Raw genomic sequence first — 22,941 nt, 5'->3', positions numbered from 1 at the left:
AAGTGACGCATCGCTGCTTTCACGCAGTGATGCGTCATTTCTCATAAATGAGGCCCCAGGTGTTTAAAGATCCTGCCAGGAGGTGCACAATCAGGGAAATGCCCTGACGATTCATCCAGTTCCAGAGGCACAAGGGCTCCTGGCACAGGGCCCAGGACCACACTCTGCCTTGTTTATTGCAATACCATATAGCGGTGGTTTTGTCCCTGAGGACCTGAATCAGCCTTCTCTTGATGAACAGCAGTAAGGCTTTCAAAGCCAAGCGAATGGTCGGCAACTTCAAAAGACAGATGTAGGGAGGAATCTTCCTCAGAGAGCAGAGTCCTCTGATTGCCACATCTCCCAGATGACCTCCCAGACCCACCAGTGATGCATCTGTCACCACGGTCAGCCTTGGGTGGGGAGGTAATAAGGGTCTGTCACTGGTCCAATAACAGTAGAGCATCCACCACTGCAGAGGTTTTGCAATATCTTCCAGAACCTGGATGGAATATGACAGGTTCTCTTGATGGTGTGCCCTCTGAGATTTCAGGTACCACTGCAGAGCCTGCATATGCCATCTGGCACGGTCAACAAGCAGGATGGAGAAGGCCAATAGGCCCACTAGCCTCAGAGCCACCCTCACTGAGACGTAGGACCTAGGCTGAAAAGTCGGGAACATATTCCGAGTGTCCTGAACCTGCTGATCCAGAGAGAAGGTCCATTGTATCCAGGGAGGCTCCAATGGAAGGGAGCCTCTGTGAAGGACAGTGGCAAGCCTAACCTCCAAAGATATGCTGCGACCTCTGCCATCACTTTCATGAACAGCCGAGAAGCACTGGTGAGGCCGAAGGGGAGCACAGCAAAATGAAAATGCTCCTGGATAACCTGGAGCTGCAAGTATCACCTATTGTCCTGCAGGATGGGAACATGGAAATAGGCGTCCTGCAGATCAAATGCTACCATCTGGTCTACTGGATTCAGGGCAGATAGAACATGGGCCAGAGTGAGCATCTTGAATAGGCCATGTTCTAAAATAGAACCAAGGCCTCCATCCTTTTTCAGTTCTAGGAAATAATAGAAATAACATTCAGTTCTAAATTCTGAGGCTAGGACTAGCTCTACGGCTCCTTTCACCAAAAGACCCAGAACTTTCTGCAGTAAGAGGGTCAAATCGTCCTCCAAAAGCTGCTCTGATGTGGATTGAAGATGCAGCAGTCTGGAAAGGAATGGCAGTGTATACCCCAATTGCACTATCTGCAGGACCAACCTGCTGGATGTTATGGCCTACCACCTCTGGGGAAAATGACTGAGTCTTTCTCCCATAGTGTGGTTGTGTGCCTAAAGGGTAAACTAAAGCAGCTTGGACGCTGCTGCCGGAGGGATGGTAGACTGGGAGTTTCGCTGTTCCTTCGGGCCTAGAAGTTGCCTGCTGGATCTTCATCCCTGACCCAAAGTTACTGGGGTGTCAGTTGCTTGGCTCGTCAGCCTTGGTGTTACCTACAAGTAAAGCCCCTGGCGATGTCACAAATGGAGCAAAGCTGTTGGATATACTGTCTAGCATGTGTGGTAAGACTAAAGGAATGTGCTGTGGCTCGGCTTTCTTGGAAGTGGTCTAGTGCAGAATTAGCCTTCTCATAAAATACGTAAGACATGTTAAATGGCATATCCATGAGTGACACATTAGTGTCATCTGAGAATCCAGTGGATCTCATCCATGTGTAGAATCAGAGCACATTAGTTCCGACTGCTCTACCTAAGCAGTCAATAGTGTCTCTGGGACTGCAAGCATCATCTCCCTGACCATGTCCCATCATTCTTGTGACTACTTACCCAGCAAGCAGCTGGTATTGACTGACCAAAGGACTATGGCCAGCTGAGAACACCACCCATTTCCTGAATACCTCAATCCTCTTTGATTCTCTGTCCAGTAGGGTCATAGGAAACAGATTGGGATTAACCCTGCAAGTAGATGTCTAAACTACCAGACTCTCACGAGTAGGGTGCCATAAATGAATTACCTCACTACTCATAATAAGAGCCTACATCAAATGTTACATAACACACTGGGAGGAATCAACCGTATGATATGTAATTGAAAAGAACACACGTGCCCCACAATATATAACCCAAATTGCAGGTAGAAGTTCCACACAGCCCCTCCTGAGGCTGGTTTTTACTCAATGCATAGCAGGACTTAATGCAGAGCACAATCCAAGATGAGATGGTTCTCTTCTGCACTGCTTTTCCTTTTCTTGCTTCAGAGAACACCACAAAAATCTGATCATCAACCTGGTGGTCTTTGGTGCGATCTATGTAGAAGCTCAGCACTCTCTTTATGGTCCTAGTAATGGAGCCTCTCCTCCTATTAAGATGAAGGAGGTGAAGCAAAGATTACCAGCAGGATGATAGTTTGACTGACGTGGACCAACGTCACAACTTTCAGCAGGAAGTGTATGGTTGACTGACACAAAGAGCTTGAAGTTCACTCACACGTTGTGGCAAGGTGATGGGGATAAGGAACACAGTCTTGATAATAAAGTTTCACAGAAGACGGCTGTGAAGGGGCTTAAATGTGTTGCACATCAGATAAATCAGGACCAGATTAAAGTCCCAAACAATGGGAGAAGTCACAACCGGTGACTTAAACAACGAGGGCTGATTTGGCTACCATAATATTGCCGAAAGATAACCCTTAACTGTTCACAACGCCTTGCCAGGCAAGAGACAAATAACAGATCATCAGATAACTTGGCCTGGAGGCAGGACAATCCAGCTTGAGCCACACCAAGCCTCAAATCTGAACAAACGATAGGCGGATACTGTTTTTGTTAAAGGATGCCTGGCTATCAAGATGACATCAACCACCTCCAGAGGATGGTGGAAGTTGTTCAGCTGTTACCGCTCAGTTTCAAGCATGAAGTTGGAGAGTGTGAAGGCCGACATGCAAAACCCACCCTGTTGCTGCAACAGCAAGTCCTCCTGGAGGGGCAGGCTAATTAGAGGGCATATTCTCAAGCCTAGTTCGGAGCCATTAGGATGAATTTGGCTCAGTCTGTCCTGATGGTCTTGTGAATTCAGGGCAGGAGTGGTATCAGCAGAAGGCCTAAAGGAGTCACAAGTTCCACTCGAGTCTTTCTGAGTGAGAGATGGTTTGGAAACTCCAATGTGCAAAAGTGCTGACATTGCACATTCTCGGTGGTGGAGAAAACAGGGAGTCAAGCTTTTCTGAGTTTGCAGAAGAGACCTTGCAACACCTCTTGGGATGGTGTCGCCCATGAGAACTTGCACCAGCCTCCCCTTGATGGACAGAAGGAAGGCTTTCAAGGCCAATAAAATGGCCCTCAGCTCCAGAAGGTTGATGTAAAACAAGGACTTCCATGTGAAGCAGAGGCCTCTGATTTCCACCTCTCCTAGAAGGCCGCCCCAACCTAGATGCAATCCGTTGGGCACCACTGTCAGCTTAGAGTGGGGAAGGGAGAGAGGTTCGCCGCTGACCCAATTGCGGTCCAACAACCATCTCTGCAGATTTCTTGCAACCTCATCTGAAATCTGAACGTGGTTGCAGAGTACCCCTTGATGTTGAGTCCCGTGGGACTTCAGATCCACTGCAAAACTTGCATAGGCCATCTGGTGTGCTCAACCAGCAGGATACAATAGGCCATTAGTCCCATCAGGCTTAAAGTCAAACTCACTGAAATCCAGGACTGAGACTGAAAGATCAAGACCAGAGCCTGAATGTCCGGGACTCTTTCCCGAGGAAAAGACACAAACCTGAACCATGTCTAGAACAGCTCCTATGAAGGGGCTAGTGATCATTGATAGTGTATCCCAAAGATGGCAGTAGGTTCTCTGTAGTCTGGAGGTGGTTAACGCCTGCATGGGGTGAGCCAACCTTCAACAGCCAGTCGTCGATGTAGGGGAAGCTTGCACCCCTGCCCACTGAAGGTTTTCTGCCACCACGGTCATTACTTTCATGAACACCCAAGGGCACTAGTGAGAGTACAGTAAACTGAAAATTATTGTGTCCCACCATGAACTGCAGCTGGCGCTGGTGGCTGGCAGGACGTATACAAGGAAATAGGCATCCTACAGGTCCAACACCACCATCCAGCCAGGAGGGCAGATAAGTCCTGGCCACGGCAAACATTTTGAATTTTGTCTTCCAGAGGAAAGCATTGAGAGGGTTATATCTCGAATAGGCCAAAAACCTCAATCCTACTTGGGCACCATAAAGTAACAGAAATAACAGCCACATCCTACTTCTGGCACTGGCACACTCCCGACAGCCCCTTTGACCAACATAGAGAGATGGTGCTCTGTCAGTCACTGGGGGACTGTGGAAGGTGTGTCGGAAAAGAAACAAAGCGTAAGGCATCACCCTTGCAAATAATCTGTAGGAACCATCTTTCTGAAGCGATTGCTAGCCAGTCCGGTAAGAATCTGTGGTACAATTTATTTTTAAAAAAATTAAAAAGGCAGCCTCCTGCCTTTTTAAGAAAAGCAAAACTAGGGCCCGGGGGTGCTTCATATTTTGAATGGGGAAGTGGTATGAGACCCTCTCCTCGCTGAACCTTTTGTAGGCCTCAGTGATCACAGCCCTCAGGGTTGATTGATTTATAAAGGGGAGGGGGTTATGAAGCCCCCATCCATGTGCCATTTCCAGTCCCCAGGAACCCCATCCTTGCGGTCGATTGATTTATAAAGCAGAAGGGGGGGGGGGCTTCCTTCCTAAGCCATTTCCAGACCCTGTTGACCTCCATCCCAAGGGACGAAATAAAGTTTTACAGGGAGGGGGAGAGCCCCACTCCCCAAGCAACATTGTGGTCCCAGAGGTCCTATTCCCTGGGGTAGTGTAAATCATTTAGAGGGGGAGGGGGGTGCAGACCACTCCTGAAGCCATGGTATTGCCCAGGGACCCATTCCTCGAGGGCCGGCTCAGTGATGATGTCACAAGGACCCCAACTCCTGGAAGACATTTTTTCTCTCACCCAGCAGGAGTAGAAAGGCTACTGCTGGGTATCAGGCCAAATGTTTCGCCCTGCCTTCACTCTCACAGGCAGGGAAACATGGAATTGAAAGAAAGGGGGTGCGTGAGCTGACAACATAGTGAAGTAGACGTTTCTACAGGGGCTTCCATCGATAGGACTTAAGTCACCACATATCTTGCAGTGCCCTGGCAGAAACCCCCCATCGATGATTTGGCATCCTAGTGCTTTCACTCTGAGGTCGGCCGAGGGCTTAATATAACCGGACAGAGCAAAAAGTTTGCTCCGACGGGGCAACGGTCTATGAGACGACTGGCGCCATTTTCTCTGCTCAATGGGGAGTTGAGTTGAGAGGCATCCAGAAACTGAATTTGGGACGAGTACCTGAGACCCAGATGGGTGGCTGTGTTAACAGGCCCTGTCAAAACAAATGGCCCAATGAGTGATAGTGAACTGACTGCCTACCTGTGGTTGCAGCGTGAGGAACGAACTCTGGCAGGGAGACGCAGTGCTGAGATGACTGACCTGCAACATTGGTGAAACGGAAATGTGAGCCCTGCGCTACTAGAAGGGGCTGGCCCAGAAGAGGTGTGGGGTCCCCCAGAGCGTTTGCTGGAATGGAGAGCCCTCGTCTGCTGCATTTCCATAGAGAGGGTGCAGTATTGGGGGTGTGGGACTGCGATCATAGGTCGTCCACGGCCACCCTGTGATGGTGCTGCCTTGGGCCCGTGGTGCTTTGGGAGGCGGCAGTCCGCGGTCCACGGTCCAGGGCGGAGGACGCAGGCTGTCAGCATTGTGGATCCTGGAGTGTCCTCTGCCACGTACACTGGCGGTACTGGTGGGCTGAGTGACGCCCTAGAATGAAGGCGAGGAGCAGGCTGGAAACCTGGTGAAGAGGACTAGCGGGTCCTGACGTGAAGATGGCCCACTCGGGGGCATCTGGCAGACTGCCTCCGAGAGACCCCCACGGACCTGGGGAGTGGTGGCAACGATCACAATGCCGGGTTGACTGGCCTGCGGGACCGAGAACGGTAAAATTGTCGGAAGGTGAGCCAGGCCCCTGTTTGTGAGGCTGGTGCTGAGGTATTAGTATATAAAGGAGCCTGGTGGGAACTGCCTAGACACCTGAAGGAAGGGGACTGCCTTTTTCTTGCTCGGACTCTTAGGTCAAGTGTCCCACCGAGACAGGGGAACTGCAAGCCTGATCCTGCACTTGGAGATCCCATGAGCGATTGAGAGACCCTGACTCGAGCTAGTGCTTGCTCCCTGGGGTCGGGCAGGGACCCGGTCATCTGCATTGTCCTGACCATGCCCCCGGGAGACCGAGAGGAGGTCTAGGGCTGAGCTGGTCGCCTGCTGCGTTGTGTCCCCTAGATTGCAGAAGCAGCGATTGACTGAAAAGAAGGGTGGACACCTTGGTGACTCCTTGACCACGGCTGTGGAGCACAACACCCCAGGAGTGACGGTTAGGGCACGCACACTCCATAAATACCCTGAGGCGCATCTGGTAATCCCTGGGATAGGCCGACCCTCTGTTGGGGTCAATGAGGGTGAAAGAGAAGGGAAACCGGGTGGTCCAGGCCAACAAAATCCTAATCTATGCGCAGCTCTTTCCCCGGTTTCCGGAGCACAGGAGATGACTATGACTGACCGCAGTGAAGGGCTACAGAGGGATGCGGAGATGGCCAACCCTCTTTTAGTAGATGTGCTGGCTGTGAGTCAAACTACACAAGATGAGATGGTCCATAAGATTGACTCTGTTGCCATTGAGGTCAACTTGCTGTGATGTGATCCACGTAAAGTATCTGACCGGGTGAACTTTACTGAGCAAAACATAGATACTTAACAAACGGAGGTCCGTACACATCGAGACACTGTCCTTGACCTACAGAAGTGAATGGTGCAGTTTGATGACAGAGCAGAGGACTCTGAAAGGACGTCACTCAGGAGTAATTTACGTTTTGTAGGGTTCCCTGAGAAAGCGGAGGTACGTTCTGCTGAATTATTCCTGGAAGACTGGATTACAACTGTTCTGGCCCCCAAGAGGCTTTCAAACTTTTTACCATTGAGCAGATGCACAGAGCACTTGTCCCTCCGCATAAACCTGGTGCACCACCAAGAGCTATTATTGCACGTTTTTTCAATTTCTGAGACTGAGATGCCACCATGCCAGCATTTGTAAAGGATTCAGAAAAGGGGGTGGTGATGAACAGAGTGTCTGAATTAAGCAGACCACTCTTACCCAGTCCAAAGATCAGGGCTTGATCCATCACCATTTTTTAGCTCACTGCACCATCCCAGCTCAGAACCTGGCTACATGCAAATTAGTCTGTCCCTGGCCCAGTGCATCATGGGAACAGGGCAGACCAGACTACCAAGCCAATTCTTCACTGGAAAGGAGACAAGCTTCCGGGGACCGGATTCTGGCATTTCAGCCGCCGTCGGCCCGCTTGCTTGAATCCTGATGGTGCAGTGAGCAAGGGACTCATGTCTGAGTATACCCTGCCACACCTATAGTGGCCAAAAACGATTCAGAAAAGGGGGTGGTGATGGACAGAGTTTCTGAATTAAGCAGAATACTCCTACCCAGTCAACAGATCAGGGCTTGATCCATCACCGTTTTTTAGCTCACTGCACCATCCCAGCTCAGAACCTGGCTACATGCAAATTAGTCTGTCCCTGGCCCAGTGCATCATGGGAACAGGGCAGAACAGACTACCAAGCCAATTCTTCACTGGAAAGGAGACAAGCTTCCGGGGAACTGGTCCCCGGAAGCTTGTTTCCTTCCCAGTGAAAGAATTGGCTTGGTAGTTTGGTTTGCCCTGTTCCCATGATGCACTGGGACAGGGACAGACTAATTTGCATGTAGCCAGGTTCTGTGCTGGGATGGTGCAGTGAGCTAAAAAATGGTGATGGATCAAGCCCTGATCTGTTGACTGGGTAGGAGTATTCTGCTTAATTCAGAAACTCTGTCCATCACCACCCCCTTTTCTGAATCGTTTTGTCCACCATAAGCGTGGAAGGGTATACTCAGATGTGAGTCCCTTGCTCATTGCACCATCAGGATTCAAGCAAGCCGGGCCGATGACGGCTGTAATGCCAGAAACCGGTCCCCGGAAGCTTGTTTCCTTCCCAGTGAAAGAGTTGGCTTAGTAGTTTGGTTTGCCCTGTTCCCATGATGCACTGGGACAGGGACAGACTAATTTGCATGTAGACAGGTTCTGAGCTGGGATGGTGCAGTGAGCTAAAAAACTGTGATGGATCAAGCCCTGATCTGTTGACTGGGTAGGAGTATTCTGCTTAATTCAGAAACTCTGTCCATCACCACCCCCTTTTCTGAATCGTTTTGTCCACCATAAGCGTGGAAGGGTATACTCAGATGTGAGTCCCTTGCTCATTGCACCATCAGGATTCAAGCAAGCCGGGCCGATGACGGCTGCAATGCCAGGAACCGGTCCCCGGAAGCTTGTTTCCTTCCCAGTGAAAGAATTGGCTTCGAAGTTTGGTTTGCCCTGTTCCCATGATGCACTGGGACAGGGACAGACTAATTTGCATGTAGCCATGTTCTGAGCTGGGATGGTGCAGTGAGCTAAAAACGGTGATGGATCAAGCCCTGATCTGTTGACTGGGTAGGAGTATTCTGCTTAATTCAGAAACTCTGTCCATCACCACCCCCTTTTCTGAAGCATTTGTAAAGTGCAGAGCTACCTACGACGGAGGTGTCCCGGCGCTGGTGTCCATCGGGAAGATTAAGCAAGCTATTGCCTGGAGTCACATGGTGCTGGGCTAACCTGCCTCCGGAGCCGGGGATCGAACCATGAACCCTTTGGTCCAGAATCAGCCACCCTGGCCGCTGCGCCACACCTCTTCCTATCCTGAAAACTATCCGAACCTGAGGGCCTCCGTTGTTTGAAGGGCACCCTATTTCAATCTAGCCTGACTACATGTAGCGAGTCCAGGACCAGCAGAAAACTTTTCTGGAGATAAAAAGACATCTCTGGGACCTTAATCTTAACTACAGCCTCCTCTTCCCAGCCAAACTGTGGGTTCGAAAGCCACGGAAAAACCTTGTATTTTTTCTCGGCTGCGGAGGCGAGTGACAGGCTGGACTCCCGGGGACATCTGGGTGCCTATTTGGTACCCTCGATGGAGTCATCCCAATTGTCAACATCGAGCACATCCTCCCAAGATCGGAAGCAACTGTATCAGTTGAGGTCCCGTGATAAGACAAGAAGCCCAGGTTGAATCCGAGCCTGCTCTGATGGAACGTTGCGGGCCACAGAAGTATAACTGCTCAATGCTGGGCTGGAGAAAACCTAAGTGCGCATGTGTGTTTTGGTTGGCCTGAGATGGCTGGTCAAACTCACATTAGCACAAAGGAAGTGGAGTACATGTAGCACTCTTCCTCCCCCTCCCATGCCTAGGCCCGGCCCCAACCCACAGCGCTGGTTAAGAGCCGATAAATGTAAAATAATACAATGCCTGAATATTGTTTTATTTTACATTTGCTGGCTGTGACTAGACAGTGTGGCGACGTTCCTCCGCCATTGCGGAGCAGCTGCCACTAAATACGGCGCATCCCCGCGTTTTCAGAATAGCAGAGCGTGGCGATTGCAATTTTTGCATAATGCCACATTTCAGCATTCACTTGTAAATTTACCCCCAAATGTGGCCAGGTGAAGGTGTTTTCTTTTAGCTCTAAAGCAAAAAAAGAGATGCCTTTGCTCTACCCACACTATCCATTGTTTCTAAATTCTCTCACACTTGGAACATCTTTCCACTTACTTACGGAGGATTTACCTGAAGGCTAATCTTCATATTTTTCACGATACACAGAGCAATCTAATCAATACCTCCATAGTTCAAGGCATAATCTAGATTCTGGTCAAAGGCATGTCATGCCTACTCATTCCGCTCCACTTATTGGTAGCCTTCAGGACTGTATATCAGTTAAGTCTGACGACAAAATAATCAGCGTAGCTCTGCACCAAAACGAAATTCACACTCAACTGTACTTAAAAACCTCAATGGTCAAAGAAATTGCCATTCCATGAAGCTGCCTAATCCAACTCCATACATGGATACTGCGAACATTACCCCCCCCTAAAACAGAATTCCTGCTCGCAATATCCCTCAAGAGTAAATTCAAAGCAAATGTCTTTGAAACTGAAGGGCTTTTCCATTATTTCAGTCCCATCTGGCACATTTTTAGGCTTCAGTCTATGCTTGGCTTTGACTTTAATCCCTCATATCCACAGGGTGGCAAAGTCTGCCAAATGTAATCTTCAAAACCTGACGCAAATCCATCACATCATCTGCCCATCTTAAAACAGGTAAACATTTTTTAGCCATCTTGAAATGAAATGAAATGAAATTAAATGAAGTAGCATTTATAAAGCGCAAGGTTACCCGTAGGCATCCCAGCGGTAAGACTTTTGAAATACCATAGTAGCAGGAGTACTTCTCGGAGCTGTACTAAACTAAGTTTGTTCACTCTGAAAACAGATCAAACCATAACACCCCCATACTTTGCAAGCTACGCTTAGTCTCCATCACAGCCAGAATCAGATGTAAAATTTGCTCCCTCCTCCAAAGCACTATACATCAATGCCTCCCCTCCGGGCCTAGTGAATCTTTTCACTATGTGTGACGGTTCAAGGATTTCAGAAGTGACAACACTATTCTCATTAAAATTGCCAACTACAGACCCTGAAATGCATGTAAACAGTCCTTCTCTGGTGTGGCCAGTGCAGCCTAGAACTCTTTATAGTCAGACCAAATAACAATGAACCACTCTCCATCTCTGTTAGCATCTCAATGGTCATTATTCAGCCACTTCAAAGACTAAAGGCCTTACTTATGAGGCCTTGCGACACATTTGTGCCGCCCTTGCATCACTTTTTGTGACGTCCCAGCAGCATAAAAAATGTACCATGTTGCGCCCTATTTACAAAGTGGCACATCTAAGCAGATGCGTCACTTTGTAAAGCCCTGCTCTACATTATGTATGCAGCATGGGCGTTACCCTTTGTGTGTATAGGCATTTATATAGCGCACTACTTACCCGGAGGGTCCCAAGGCGCTTCGACCGCTGCGAAACCCTTCCTGGCTTCCCTGAGAGATGGTCCCTTAATGGGTATCTCCAGGGGGAGACCAGGCATCCCCGGCGGTCTGGTGGGGCCGTTAGTGAAGATGAGGCAAGCTAATGCCCAGAGTTGCCGAGTGCGATCGCTGATCAGAGTGGGCACCGAGGCGGGAGAATTATCGAGTCCGCTGACCCTGGTCCAGAAACCTGCCGCGCCGGGAATCGAACCCTGGTCCCGGGCCGTCCTCTGCTCTCGGGTCTGCCGCCTCTAACCAGTGAGCCACACTACTTCACATCTTTCAGATTTCACTTCGCCACTTCTAGGGCACCACTGCGTCAAAATGTTGCTCCTGCCTCACAACAGGCGTAAGACTGACGCAGGCACATTTAACATGGGACTTGCCCATGTGTAATATAACATTGCTGGTGTTGCGTCACTTTTGCGACACACTTCAGCAATGCGCCTACAGGTACGTCAGAAATACTGACGTGTCTGTAGCTCCTTGTGACATGGAGCACTGTACATTAAATACAGCGCATCCATCGTGTCGCAAGGAGGATGCAGTGAAAACTGTTGCATCGCTGTTTTCACAGAGCAATGCAACAGTTTTCCTAAATGAGGCTCTAAGTCTGTAACGGATATCTGGATTTTACATCAAGTATGCATTTGTTATGAAATATTGAAAAAACATCAAATCCTTTCTCCTTATTGATGCAATTCTGCTTATGTTGAATGTGTTACAATGTAAAGAGCCCTCACGCCAATAGGCCCAGGTGTGCAACACGAATAGATAGATAAATAAATAAATAACAAATAACGTGTGGCCAGGAGAGAGTGCTTTATCTGAGCTCTATTGCATAGCCTGATAGAGGCATTCTATGGCAGGCCACATGGGGGCGCTCTTTCTATTTTGCGTGGCCAGATGGGGCTCTCAAGGTGGGTGCTGTTGCGATGCCAAATGGAGGCTCTCTTTCTGCACTCTACTGCTTGGCCAGAGGTGGTGCTCTCTCTGAGCTCTATGGCATATCCTGGTAGGTGGTTCGGTTGGCAGTAGTCTTCCTCTGAACTCCACTAAGTGTCCAGTTGGAGGCGCGCTTTATGAGTTTTTTTGTGTATTCAGTGGTAAGCACCCCATCTTTGGTTTTATATTTAGCCGGAGGCCCTCTGAGAGGCAATTTTATACTCTGTTAAATAGACTCTATTTGAGCACCGAGTTTTCCAGCAGGTACACTTTCTAAGGTTCCCTCGTGCATTCACCAGCAGGCTCTCCATTTGAACTTCTGCTGAGTATGCAGTTGAGGTTGCAGTGTTATGCCTTCATTGTGTGCCCAGGTGGTGATGCTTTCTCTGAAATTCTACTCCATGCTGTTGGTGGCACTCCGACATTCAGCCACCAGCTTTCAATCAGAGCTCTCATTCTGTCAGGGCCAGCTGTAGAGAGGTGCGACTGGTGCAGCCGCATCTGGCTTCGACTTTGGTGGGGGGCGCAGTATTTAAAAATGACATGGGTTTTAAAGAATGTAAACTTTCTTGTGCCGTCAGCAATTTTCAAGCAACTATAAAAATGTTAAGGTAACTGTGGTGATTAATATTCCTGCTGGTGACAGACAGGAATTTTGTCTAGAGGCAGTTTTGACCCATCATAAAGTAGCTCAGAGGGTTACTGTACCTGCTGCAAAGAATGTGTATCATGCAGATCACAACTGAAGGGTCGGTTCCGATCTCATTCGAAAAGAATTCTGACGGAATAGGTTATGGAATGCTTTCCAGACGACTCGGATCGGGGGAGTCCAACCGAGCAAGTACGATGCATCTGGATGCTTCTGGATACGATTTGGTCAGGCTCCCATCGACTACAATGGAAGCCTGTGTTCAGAACAAGAACACAGGCTTCCATTGAAGAAAAGGGTGGTTGGTGAAAATCGTGCACCCTGTAGCGGACACCCCACAGGGTGAAGGGGGGCCTGCTACTGGCCCCCAAAGACCACTTCCGGTAGCCGATTCCTTCCGGGCAAAACGAATCGGAAAGGCTGTCCGAATCAGTCATCGTACTCGCTCATTCGGAAACAAAGTCTATAGAGCTGTATGAATCGGATCTGGAAAGGCTCGACCTGTCCGAATGCCTTCTGGAACCGATTCGGTCAGCCCTAATGGTTTTCAGGCAACATACTTGATCGTTCGGAACTGGGAACGAGTCGGTCGGAAACAAGGGTTCTGGATCGGATTCGCCAAACCGGAATCCGATTCATAGTCCTTCCGAAGGACATCGGAATCAAACCCTGAGTGTGAGTGAACTAGGAGAATCCCTTAAAAAATGCATGTCAGAGAGGGATTATGGAGAGATAAGGGGTACTGTTGGAGAGTAATGAGGGAATTTGAGGAGCATAGCTCGTGCGTGGGTGCCAAAAAGGACTTACACTAAGCGTCAATAGCGCTAAAGCTGGCCCTGAAGTCTATGTTTGGTGGGAGGGGACTATCTGTATTTGTAATGAATTTCTATTTTGCAGCCATTTGTAGGTGATATCATAACAAAACATTCACCTGCCTGGTGCCATTGTAAAACACCACTGTGCCAGTCTACAATATAAAGCATCACCAACCAAAACAGCACATCATGCTTAATTGACCTGAAAGGGAGCAGACTTTCAAATACCTATTTTCTCTTGCCACAAGGTTACCCATCCTACCCCCACAATCTTCCTCAGCCCTCCCTCAAGTACAAGTTATGTATACCTACAAGTGTATATTAATGATGCGAACACAAGTTTGTTTCCTGTTTTGTAAAGGCTGTTTTTTTTCCCCTCTTAGGTTCATCTTTCCTACCACCAGGCTGGGAGCAGAGAGCCAGTTTAGTGACTTTCTGGATGGGCTTGGGCCTGCGCAAATTGTGGGGAGACAGACACTAGCTACACCGCCGATGGGTGAGTTCTTGCAAGTGGCTAAGTGTAAACAAGCCTCGACAAAGTCAATAGGTTTGCCCTTGTTGTTATGGGGAAACACTTGAGTATTAAGCATGAAGATATCATTTGTGGGTTTTACAATTTTTGTGCTATGAATGGCATTTTGGTGCAATTGCATAGACAGTGAGAGACAATAAAAGAGTCATTTAGAGGGGGAACAGCCATTACACCGCAGCTGTTACCCAGCATGCCAATGCAACGCAAGCGTTACCACGCATGCGTTGTAACATCGCAAAGTCTTTACTACACATTTGTTCACGAAGCATGTGCTTTTACCACGCATGCCTTTACAACAAATTTCGTTGTAAAGGTTTGTATGGTAAAAGCACATACGTTGTAAAAAATAAATAGGCGATCCACGTCGTTGTGAGGAAACAGAGGCTCTTCTGCTTCCTCACAACAATGTGCACCGCCCCTCAGATGACCGCATGAACCATGAGGAGAAAGAGGAACCACAAGGAGAGAGAGAGGTAAGGGGGATTGGGCCTGAGATAGGGGCTACTATTTCAGGGTAAAATGGAGTGGATCGGTTGTATAAGTGTAGTGGTTTAGGGTAGGGAAAGAATTGGAGGTCGGGGGGTCGTGCAAGGTTAGTATTTTAGTGTTTAGGGTAGGGAGAGGATTGGAAGGCGGGGGTTTGTGCAGGGTAGTGTTTTAGGGTAGGGAGAGGACTGGGGATCTGGGATGGTCGTTCAGGGGTAGTGTTTTAGGGTTTAATGTAGAGAGAGGACTGGAGGTCGGGTAGGGTCGTGCAGGGGTTGCGTTTTAGGGTTAATGGTAGTGAGAGGACTGTGGGTCGGGGAGGGTCGTGCAGGGGGAGTGTTTTTGGGTTTAGGGTAAGGAGAGGACTGGGGTTTGTGGGATCATGCAGGGGTAATAATTTAGGGTTTAGAGTAGGGCAGGGTAGTGTTACTTACCTTACACATTTTTACCAAGTGTATGCCTTAACCACGCATGCCTTTGCGTTGTAATGGCATGCGTGGTAAAGGCAAATGCATGGTAAAAGAATGCGTTGTAATCGTAGGTCGTTGTAAACGTACTAGCATAGTAATACCCTCGTTGTAATGGCACGTTTGACATTAGTATGCGTAGTAAGTCATACAAACATTTAGAGTCTTGAAGAGGGCCGGATGACAGGAATCCCGGGTTAGCGATGCTATGGCCTCCACTCCCTTGGCGGTACACATCTCCCTTCATAGTTAGAGGTCCCTGCATGCCTGGTGGGGATCTCTGTACCGTCAGTGGAGCTGTTGCTGCACAAGGTCCATTTAAGCCTCCGGTCCCTTTGCTTAGGAGGGGCAATTTATGTTCAGTGGGCAGGCTCTACAAAGTTTTTTTATTTCTAAATACAAGAAACTAAACACACAATGGTCATGACTCACTCAGTATTTTCTCCCTGCTGTGTATTTTCCGATATGAGTGTGCAGAAATACATATTATAAACCTCTTGCAAGTACAGTGGGCTGAACAAGGCGTGGTTTGCCCTGTAAATGTCTAAATGCTCACAAACGTGTGCGTTTGTGGGCCACTACTGATTCCAATCCAACATTTTCCCAGTCTGAAATGATCTACGTTTTACTCAAGCAAAGGCTTGGGGTAAATCCCCCTCAAGGGTGAAAAATGGAGGCGATCACTTCAAAACCTGGTTACGTTGTGGAAGGGTTTTCTCCCCAGAAAAATGTTTTCCCCGTGTATGAAAGAAAAAAAATGTGCATTTGCATATCTGACTGCATTTCCTCAGTTCTTAATTGCACAGTATGTGCAGTTACATGCTGAGGGAAATGGAAGCTCGGGGAATATAACACATGAAATTCCAAGTAATACGAGTGGAAAACTGCACCTGGCGATCTAATCATCTTGTGTTTTTTGCTGTTCACCCTATGTGGGAAGGGTATGCCCAGACGTGGGTCCGGTGCTCACTACGCCACTGGGGTCAAGCTATCCTGGCTGATGACGGCTGATAGCCAGAAACCTGTCCTATGATGCTTGATTCCGGTCCAGGGAAGACATTGCTTGGCAGTTCTGGCTGGACTGTTCCCATGAGGCACAGGGTCAAGACTGATTTGCATATGGCCATGTCTGAACTGGGGTGGCGTGGTGAACAAAATGCCGATGGATTAAAACCAGATCTGTGACTGGGGGTGAATGTTTTGCCAATGTGCGACATTCCGTCCATCATCTTGTGTGTTTTGTTGAACTAATGGCAATGCCTGAAGTGTAAAGAAATGTAAAATTATATTCAAAAGGAGAATGTAATTCTCATATTAATGTATACTAGATTTCTGTGGACCTTGCCCTCTCTGCTTCTACCCTTCTGATTTCAGCTTCAGAGCTTGTCTTCATTATCATAATTGGCTCATCCATCTCCCTGATAGGCTGAGATCCAAGAATATATCTAACCAACAAGAGAGTCAGGGTTATGAAGTCACTCTTCCACCCCTATCAATTATACTACAACAACTAAAGAGTGACTGTAACTGTGAATATTAAGAAAAATCTCTTTTTTTAAGTAAGCTACACAGTGTTCAAGGTGAGAAAAGCGAAGACACAAGGAGATGAAAAAGCAAAAAGAAAAAACTCTATTTCTTAAAAGAACCCTCACTCACCCTAGTGCTGACATGCTTCATCATGGGGTTCCCACAGGGGAGACCGAGTATCCCCCCTGTGTGCTACGACGCCTGCAATTACAGCGGAGCTGGTTTTATTGAAGGTTTTTCTTAGTGTATGTGCTCTAGTGCTGTGAGTGCAAAATTAAAAGATCACAGCTGTGCCCAAAAACTCTTTATTAGTGGGTCAGCTGTTCACATTAAAAACAAGTGAGGACCATGTAATGGTTTTTATTAAAACCACTGCGTCCTAAAAAGCAATGGTCGACATGTTTCTGCTGTTGTTATGCGCTATTAGGCTCCGCTTTCATCAGGACCGTTTAAGTGAACGCCCCCGGGGGGTCCACACTCGCTAAGGCGCGTCCACCCCGTGAGGATATGTATGTGAAAAAAATACAACTCGTATTCCAAAAAATTCACGGTTATACCCATTATGAAACACTCCCAGAAGTCACCAGGAGCCAACTAACACACAATATTCAGGCGTGCCACATGGGCTAACAGCAGGGCACTCTCTTCACGCAGCGCTCCGTTTCAAGGGCAACGAGTCGCCGCATTAGACCTAGTCGGTTCTTCACTGTCGCACGGATAAGATCCAAGAATGACACACTTTTCTGCGTCTGATGCTACACCGAAGATGACAAAAGTTTTGCTTTGTTCCTCTGGTAGGCAGGTCCATGGAGAATTAAAGAACTTGATGGGAATCACTCAAACAAGAGGACCTCATGAGACAGGAAAGACTATGCATAAGATCCGAGTCCAGAGTAATCCAAGTGCAGTAGCACACATTAAAAGGGGTCACATTTTAGCAATGGTGTACAATATTGTACATTTCTCTCATTTACATTTTCTAGAATTATTTCCTGTGCTGCGCATTCCATCCAACTCTACAATTCTCACTTCATCCCTTTTTTAATCCTTCTGCTTAAAAAGTGTTTGTTATACAACGCTGCCTACACAGAAGGGCCTGGGGAAGGTATTTTTATGACCAAATTCACACTTATTCCCCAAAAGCAATCATATACAACACATACAAGTGGATTTGGTCAAAACAAAAACTGTTCAGTCTCAATCATATAGCCTTAATCTAGAGTTCAGCCTCAATCATATATCCTTAATCTAGAGGGTATGTATGTTTTTAGGATGAAGACTCTCACCCATCTTGAGGTGGCATGCTTGTTCATCAGGTCCCTCCTTTCACCTTGAAAACTAGTTCAATGGTGAGGGCTACAACCTCCTTGCCCCACCCAACAGGGGGGTGATAGAAGGAGCTCTCATGAGCATATTTTGGGTCTGAGTGGTATCCCTTTGAAAGGTAGATGTGGGTGGGGTGTGCAGTCATGGGACTAGGGAAATAACATTATCGTCTGGTGGACTAAGTACTTTATTAGGTGGCCTTAATAGGCAGTCAGAAAAAGGGGGAAGTGAAAACCTTCAACCCTATTTAAAATAAAACGGGTAAACATATTTCTGCTTATATCCAAGAAATGTCCAGAGCACCACCACAATCAAAAGTAGGGGGTCCGTCACTTTAGTGGGTCCGTTCATGTAGAGTCAACTTCGATGAGCAAAAGATAAACACAGAAAAGCTGATGATTTCATTAGTCCAACTAGATCGGTACGCGCAACCCAGGAAGTCCAGCGTTCGCTACACTTAGCTTCAGGAATGCCTTGGACTTATCAAGGTCCCGGCAATCTATTTTCTTATCATATCGTGCTCTGACCTTGCTTGTCTCTATAACTGTGATTGAGATTATCTTGCTCTTAGTCTATGGGCCTCCAGGGGCTGTAACTTGGTTACCTTTGCAATTCCCATTTGGATAAATTGCCTTTACTACTTTGAAGCCTTGAAAAAGTCGTCTAGTGCGACGAAACACATGTCGGCTGTTTGTTAGCTTGTACACGGAATAAATACGAATGGAATCATCAACTTTTCTGTGTTTATCTTTTGCTCATCGAAGTTGACTCTACGTTTACGGACCAGCTAAAGTGACGGACCCTCTACTTTTGATTGTGGTGGTTCTCTGGACATTTCTTAGATATTCTATGTATATGGGATTTTTCCCAGCACTTGATGCTATCTGGATGACATAGTGTTTTTGTCTTCATTGAGCACACTTGTACTTATATATGTTACAAGTACTTTCCCGAATTTCTGTATGTGCCTGCATTGCTCTAGAGTAGACCATTGTCATACTGCTGTATTTTTAATGCTTCTGCTTATCTTATGACCCTATCATGGGTTTCGGGGCATTCATCAGGACATTTATAAGTAATCATTCTGCAGAGTACTAGTGAAAGAAAAACGATTTTTGTACTTATGGTATCCGTGAAGGTGGCCCACAATTAGAGCACGTAGGTCCACCACTAACAGCCTCCGCAATCAAGAAGAGCATGGCTTCAAATCAAGCCCAATGTGACAAAGATGTGAAAGGAGGGAGCCGATGATGACGCATGCCACCTCAAGGTCAGTAAGGCTTTAGTCCTACTTTTATTTCTGGAATGTCCTGGTTTTTGGTTCTTAAAATCTGAACACCCTACCCTAGAAGAAAGAAGTGTATTAAACACAGATGATAGTGTGTATGTACAAGTTGCATTTAGTTCCCTTTAGTGCCTCCTTATCTGTGTTTTCTGTATTTTTCCGTTGTCAATGACGTTATTCTGTGTCACTCGGCGGATTCAAAAGTGTAGTCCTACTTTTGTATTTGAGGACTATCCCAGTTTCCTCGAGATGTGGTGGCTCCACAAGCCAAGTCCAGGGTTTTGGCATAAAGCAGAGGTTGAAGTGGGTGGTGGTATACATTGGGAAATGAAGTTCCTAAACTTTTTTTACTTATATCAAAACCGTTCCCATACTTTTTGGGCAAGAACAACCACACTGCGCAGATCAGTTTAACTTGCATTTGTATTTCATTTAAGATGTGTGCATTATATTCTACATACAGATGCCTCTACATGAAAGTCCAACAATATAGTTACAAAATACTTTTTCTTTTTAGTTATTCGTCTAACTTCAACCCAACACACACTGACCATGACACTATGTGTTGCCAGGACCACGGTTCCCATACTTTTCTTTATTCACTTCGACCACTGGATAAAGCACATTTTTGTTGACCTGATGAAATCAAATTAATTGCAGTGTGAATTAAATTTTCACTCCACCTCAAATGGATCCTGCCTGTAATGACCGGCTGGTCACATTCTAGTGTTTAGTAGTGATATGCTTTCACCAGCCACTCCCTGAGGGCTGGATTCCATGCTCTCCCCACACCCATCCATCACAGGTGGCACAGGACATGTGGCACTGCCAATAAAAGGGGCCAGGCGCATGTACCTTGGGCCAGTTCTAGATACCGTACCCAGTGTGTCTGTGTGGGCATTGATATTGCATGGGAGTCTAGGGCTCCAACCCCTTCACTGGTGATGAGCGGTTCGAGCCCCGTGCGTGGCTTGTCAGCCATTCGATGATTTGTCGGGTGAGAAGGGTGCAGCCTAGGAATAAGGCTACCTCGTCCATGCAGCCTGTAAGAAGGTGGTTGATGCAGCATAAAGCGAGAAGAAGGCCACCCTGAGCAGACACCGTCATCCCCCGGTGAAGCCTTGCAGTCGCCCGCATGCAGATGCCCCGTCATGATGATGCCCCACGGTCAGCAGAAGTATGAACTAGCCTTGCAGTGTCAGTGCAGTAAAAGAGTGAGTCGTAGCAGCCACAGCCACGCTCAAGGCGCTTCCATTCTGTCGATCAATGCTGCTAGAGGTGAGAGGTCACCTCCACTATAGTGGTAGCATGAGAAGACAGGGTGCTGTCCAAGAGTCAGGCGTTTGGACGTGGGCTATCTGCAGAGAAGGGCAATATCCCTGTTTTGCACATCTGGTGTGCTCCAAAGAAGTGGCGAGAAGGGGTAGTGCGATCAGGTGAGCAGGAGGTCCAGAACATTGCCACACATGTGAAAAGGTCAAGGGTGAAGTGAATGTAGAGCAGCACCACCGCAGTGAAAGTATCGCTACCTCCATACCTGGCGGATGAGGAGGAGAGCCACTTGCCGCCATGATGACTCTTGGTGCTTGCTGGAGAGGCGGCATGTGATGGCCCCAACGGGGGGCTACAGTTGTGACTGCAGCACGGTATGGTGCTTGGAGGAGGTGCAGTGACATGGCGAGAAGCTATCAAGCTGTGACGGTCTGCAGCATCTCATTGGCAGAAACAGGATCTGAGAGATTGCCGCGGTTTGGGAAGAGAAGAGGAGATTGTCTCTGCCGCCCCTAGGAGTGCACGTCACCTCCCAGCACCATACCTCGAGTAGAGAAGCCTGCATTAGCTTTAGTGGTGTGGCCTGGGCAGGGGTACCAGGGAAAAGAGCAAGAGAAGTGGTGACTATGTCACCAAGAGGCACCCTGACCTGCCAAGACAGTGGCAAGTGTACTGTGCAATATGAAACGTCCCGTAGCACAGGAACAGTGGGTGTGGCTGACAATCTAGTGGGCATGGGGCTAGTTAGCCCTGAAGAGACATGTGGTTTTGTGTGGAACAGCCAAGCACCTGGGAGGTGCCTGTTACAAAGAAAGTATGAAAGAGCCCTATGATAAAGAAGAAAAGCTGTGGGGCTTCAAGATGGTAATGTGGTGCTACTTAATGGTCATAGGTGGTTACTGCACCCATATAGAGAATGGCCCGCATTGCGAAGAAGGCTGCCTTGGTCTGCAGTGGACATAGGGGCAGCACCCACAGCAAGAGTTGACATAAATAATGACTGGACATGTCTCTCAGGCACCACAGAGAAAAAACTAGCCAAGACAGAGCCACATGCCCCCAGTGACCTGCTCATCGTTTGTGGGGTGGGGGGAGTCTGCTCCCGCACCAAGAACCCAAGAAGCTCAAGGCTGTCAGTCAAGGATGCTGCCAAGAGTCCACTGATGGCAAAGAGAGTTAAGTAGCAAAGCCTCAGGCAGCAAGTCCACGAAGGATAGAAGAATGTGCACTGCATGCGTGCCCCATGGTGAAAGGATGCCACCGCAAGTGGAGGAACCCGGTGAGCAAGGCGCCAGAAGAAGGAGCACCCTCAAGTGAAGGACAGAGTGTGCAAAGTCACAAATGCACCAAAAATCACACTAGAAGATGACAGTATGGCATGAGCGCGGGAGAGCCCTGCGAGGAAGAGGGCACATGTTGCCACAAGGTGTGACAGACCCTGCGAAGCCTGCCTGAAAGTGCCACGACGGTGAAGCCTTGAGGCGCAAGGGGTGCATCTTCAAGTGAAGAGGAGATCTGTGAGAGGTCGAAGAAGAAATCTGTGGGAGGTCGATGAAGAGACCTGTGTGAGGTCGAAGAAGTGACCTTTGAGAGGTTGATGAGGAGACCTGTGAGAGGTCCACGAGGAGACCTCTGAGAGGACGACAAAGAGACCTGTAAGAGATTGACAAAGAGACCTGTGAGAGGTCGAAGTAGAGATCTGTGTGAGGTCAAAGAAGTGACCTGTGAGAGGTTGATGAGTAGACCTGTGAGAGGTCCACGAGGAGACCCGTGAGAGGTCAACAAAGATAAGGCCAGTGAAAGTCCCAAGAAGAAGACCTGTGAGAGGTCGTGAAAAGAAGAAGGTCACGACGAGAGGTCTGATCAGTGAACGAGAAAAAGGCTCAGTTCTAGGGGTAGAACATGGCCAGGGAGACCCATGTGAAGTGCGTGTCACATTGAGAGGCCCGGTCAAAAGAAAGAAGAGTAAGTCAAGATGGCATAAGACCGCGTCGTGAAGAAGAAGAAGATGAAAGCATAGAAGTGGCACAAGTCCACAAGTTTATATCACGAGGAAGAAGAAAAGAAGACGATAATGATGTGTAGTAGACACCTGGCACACCACAAAGTACGAAATAGGAACTGTGAGTGTTATTGAAATGAAGTTCATCCTAAAGACCATAGCAGGAGCCTTGGACATCTAGAGTGGAGCACTCCACCTCTGAAACACCCAGAGGGCAGTGAGGCATCTTTGGCGCTGTGAGAGGCTGGCCACCCAGAAATCTTCAGTTAGAACATATGAACCTGAAGCCTGAGGGAGAGAGCAAGCTGGACCATTTGTACCATCCACCTTTGGAGTTGCACATGAGACTTGGCAGTGGTCCTGTTTGAACGTCCTGAGTGACCTCAGTTGTGGGGTCAAAAAGAGGAGCCGAGCAATCCACATCAGCCCAAGGCAATCCACTGGCAAGGGTCTCAGGGATTTTCGGTGAAAGAGGAATCCCAACATAAGAGATGCATTTGCAGCAGGTCCCCAGGATGTACTAGGAAGCATGAAAGTATTGGTCGGAGTATGGCTACCCCAAAGAC

General features: G+C 48.0%; 1 protein-coding gene across 1 annotated transcript in view; it reads left to right on the top strand.

Annotated features, from left to right (window-relative positions):
* Positions 1–22,941, top strand: part of LOC147668174 (regulating synaptic membrane exocytosis protein 3-like) — a 129,526-nt gene that overhangs the window by 29,422 nt on the left and 77,163 nt on the right. Inside the window, exon 2 of the mRNA XM_086948726.1 lies at positions 13,862–13,974. Within this exon, the coding sequence (XP_086804852.1) occupies positions 13,862–13,974 (113 nt within the window). The remainder of the gene's footprint in view (positions 1–13,861; positions 13,975–22,941) is intronic.

Source organism: Lissotriton vulgaris, unplaced genomic scaffold (assembly GCF_964263255.1).
Source record: "Lissotriton vulgaris unplaced genomic scaffold, aLisVul1.2 SCAFFOLD_3230, whole genome shotgun sequence".
Classification (NCBI taxonomy): Eukaryota; Metazoa; Chordata; class Amphibia; order Caudata; family Salamandridae; genus Lissotriton; species Lissotriton vulgaris.
Note: the sequence above shows the minus strand (reverse complement) of the source record. Positions and strands in the feature narration are given on the sequence as shown.